At 37.1% G+C, this 3,592-nt stretch overlaps 1 protein-coding gene across 1 annotated transcript; it reads right to left on the bottom strand.

Moving 5' to 3' along the window:
- Positions 1–1,708: 1,708 nt before the first annotated feature.
- LOC111902409 (uncharacterized) lies at positions 1,709–3,130 on the bottom strand. Its single transcript, XM_023898247.1, has 2 exons — positions 2,819–3,130; positions 1,709–2,656 (listed from the first exon to the last, which is right to left on the bottom strand). Exons 1-2 carry the CDS (start codon positions 3,128–3,130, stop codon positions 1,709–1,711), a joined length of 1,260 nt encoding a protein of 419 aa, XP_023754015.1.
- Between the last annotated feature and the right edge of the window lie 462 nt (positions 3,131–3,592).

Here is a 3,592-nt window from a genome sequence, read left to right as displayed (position 1 = left end):
CCTCGATGGTCACGTCATGACCCTCGATGGTCACGTCGTGAGTTTAGTCAAAAACAAAAAGCGAATTTTGTAGATTTGAACAACAAACTTTGCATCAAAAACATTAGAATAAACAATCTAAGCTCTGATACCACTGATGGGTCGTGAGCATAACAACATTCCTATGGTGTTCATGCAAACCCTGATGCTTGGATCTATTTTTTCTAATGATACATGCATATTGTCCAAGACTTGCAAAATGCTAATCTAGCATACAACAAATCTAATTGAATATCAAATAAACAAGTTAGATGAATACCTTGATTGTTGATTGTAGATCTTGAAGCTTTGAGAACCTTAGCATCTCAAATGTTGTGCCTCTAATGAATCACAAACACCAAAGCAACTGGATGAAGCAAGAGAGAGAAAGGAGAGGGAAAATTCAGCTCCAAGACTTCTAGGGTTAGATGTAGCCGAATTCTCATACCCAAGGGGTCCTTATATATGTGTGAGAATTAGGGTTTAAGTCATTATCCTTATCTGGTTACTTAGCCACCAAGTAGCCTATAAGATAACTCTAGAATCCCTCATTTGGACGAATTCTTAAGGCCTTATCCTTGGAATTCGTCCACCCTATCATTTAGGGTTTCCTTGCCCAACCTTGTAACTATCACATAATTACAATTCAGTTCCCTTAGTTCAATTAACTTCTTTTAACAATAAAATTAATTCTTAATTAATTCTTGATCAATGTTAATTAAGCAAATATGATTTCTCTTTTAATATATTGTTCTTATAATATATTAATAAACCATAATAACCTCTTTCTCTATTATTCATCCAGTCAAGTTGCTTTGGTGAAGGCAACCCAAAAGGATCATGCACAATCGGGTCAAGTACATACCAAATATAGTTATGGACTTAGACACTAATCCAACAATAGTGACTTGTTAGATCTGTACCCAAGTAGTTGGTATGTTGTTATGTTGTAGTTGTTGGATTAGGTGTCTAAGCCCATAACTATAATTGGTATGTACTTGACCCGATAGTAGCATGGTCCATTTTGGGTTCCATTGAACAATTTGATAGGATGGATATTTGAGAAATAGGTTATTTGTGATTTATTAATATATTATAAGTATAATATATTAATTGAGAAATCATATTATTTAATTAATATTGGTCAAGAATTAATTTGGAATTAATTTAGTGATCAAAAGAAATTAATTAAATTAAGGGGACTGATTATGTAAATCAGTGATACACATAGTTTGGGCCAATGATCCATGATTGATTAGTAGATGGACTAAGTTTATGTGAGAGTCCATGAAGTGTTAGTCCATAAGGCTTATCATATGGATTATTGGATTAAATGCCCAAGGAAGTGGATTAGGGTTTACAAGTTAAAACTATAGGAATTCCACACTATAAGTGTAATTCCTTAGCTCCAAAATTGGCATCCCAAGAGTTCCAAGAAGAACCCTAGCCGATTTTGTGTGCTCCTAACTTCTCTCTCAAAGTCCACTATTAGTCGTTAGTAGAGCGTGTGTGGTTAAGCGGCACACTGATATGGGACTAATGAAGGATGGCAATGGGTTTCTCGTAAATTATCGCTGATCAATGGAGCGTGTGTGGTTAACTGACACATTGATTAGTTGATAAATGACTTCGAGAGTACCAAAATAATTTGCATGGTTATTCACACCTTGTTTGTGATCCTTGGCTCCAATCAATATAGACCATCACAGTGTCTACCCATTCCAATCAGCGTCCTCGAAGGTAAGTCCTGCATCGTACAATAATTCGGGAAAAATGTGAGAAAACAATTTAAATCTCTTGTGAGGCGGCTAACAGATAACAAGTTGCATTCAAATTTAGTAATGTTCAAAACTCCATTTAGTTTCAAAGCATTTAGCAAACTAGTGTCACCAACACTCACAACTGGGACCTTTTCTCCATTCAGGATTCTTACAGGAGTTTCTGTACCAAATTTTGTTTGTTTAACAAGAATCCCATCATCGCAAGTTATGTGTTCAGTGGCTTCGGAATCGATTATCCATGTTCTTAAGTTATTTATCTTACCAACCATGTTAGCAGTGGGCAATTTTTCTTCATTACTGTTCTGTGAGCTTTCCCGATGCATATTGAAGTAGTCTTGGCAAGCTAAGAATTGTTTAGGGGCAACTCCTGGAACAAGGGAATTAGTTGCAGCCATGTGAGCCCCTTTGGTTATGCTTTTCTGTTTCTTCTGTGGTTCTTCTTTCTTACCCATGTCACGGTATCCCTTCCCTCTTGGCTTGAGATATCCCTTGAGCTCATAACACTCATCAATCGTGTGGTATAGTTTCCCACAATGTGTACACTTCTTGGTCTCTTTTATCTCACGTTCTCGGCTACACAAAGTCTGAAAAGTTGCTGCATCGACCTGCGTTCTGCCCGCGGAGGTAATTTGCTTTTGTCTTTCATCTTTTGAAACAATATGGAAAGCGGCTCCAAGGGAAACCATTGGCCTAGTTCTTAGAATTTGGGTCTTCACGGTTCCTAAACTCTTGTCTAATCCCATAAGGAATTCATATAAACGCTCTTTATCCCTCATCTCCATCAATTGCTTACCCATGTCACAGGTGCAATTGTTACACTTGCATTTTGGAATCGGAGAAGTAGCCTGAAACTCATCCTATAAGCCTTTAAGCTTTGTGTAATATGTCGAAACTGATAGCTTTCCTTGTTGCGTGAGAGTGATTTCACATTTCAACTCAAATGCCCTTGGTGCACTTGCGCTCCCAAAACGCTCCTTCAAATCTTCCCAAACATCTTGGGCAGTCTTGGCATGTTATACGCTGGTACGTATCTCTTTGTCCATGGAAATGTGGAGCCAACCCTTTGTCATGGCATTGCATCGTTTCCATAGTTGCCATTCAGACGATCCTTCAGCAGGAATAGGAATCGACCCGTCAACAAATCCAAATTTATTCTTTGCATAGAGGGCATTGCTCATTTCATCCGCCCAATCCACGTAATTACCATCGCGAAGAGGTTCACTTGTGAAGAAAATGTTTGGATTATCAGATCCAGAGATGAAATATGGTGACATTACATCAACTTTACTTGATGTTGACTTCTCTATTGATTCTTCCTCTTTGTTACTCATAATGAGAGATGATAGGAAACAGAAGAGAATTATGAATGATTTATTGTGCGGAAGTTGGTGAATTGTTTTCCTGCTCTGATGCCATGAAAAAAATGGAACATAGAGAGAAAACATATGAAAAATATTGATCTGTATAAAATCTCTTGGTAACAAATACAGAACAAAAAGATAGAATATATGCAAACTAAAAGGGCAAAATCAGCCTGCAATCACGTGGAGCAAGAAAGGAAAGACGAGGCTGAAATAGCTGTTGATTTACTCTCCATAAATAAGAATAATAATGAAAAAACAGAAGGATCTTTCAGGGTTTTTGATTATGATAGATTGTAAGGTAATGTTTTTCTCATCAAAGACAATCAATCGCAATGTATATGAGTGTACAATGGGCTCCTATACTACAAATATAAATAAGGTTGTATATGGGCCGAACTATGCTATACTAACAAAAAGTGACTCGTACCT

This window comes from Lactuca sativa, chromosome 3, assembly GCF_002870075.4.
Source record: "Lactuca sativa cultivar Salinas chromosome 3, Lsat_Salinas_v11, whole genome shotgun sequence".
In the NCBI taxonomy this organism is placed as follows: Eukaryota; Viridiplantae; Streptophyta; class Magnoliopsida; order Asterales; family Asteraceae; genus Lactuca; species Lactuca sativa.
This window is presented reverse-complemented; position numbering and strand designations above follow the sequence as displayed.

Bases quoted from the DNA above. Each gene is read 5' to 3' on its own strand.
- LOC111902409 (XM_023898247.1), bottom strand. From the start codon at position 3,130: ATGAGTAACAAAGAGGAAGAATCAATAGAGAAGTCAACATCAAGTAAA. The intron at 2,657-2,818 runs GTATAACATGCC...AAAGGCTTATAG, and splicing joins ACAAAGAGATACGTACCAGC to GATGAGTTTCAGGCTACTTC.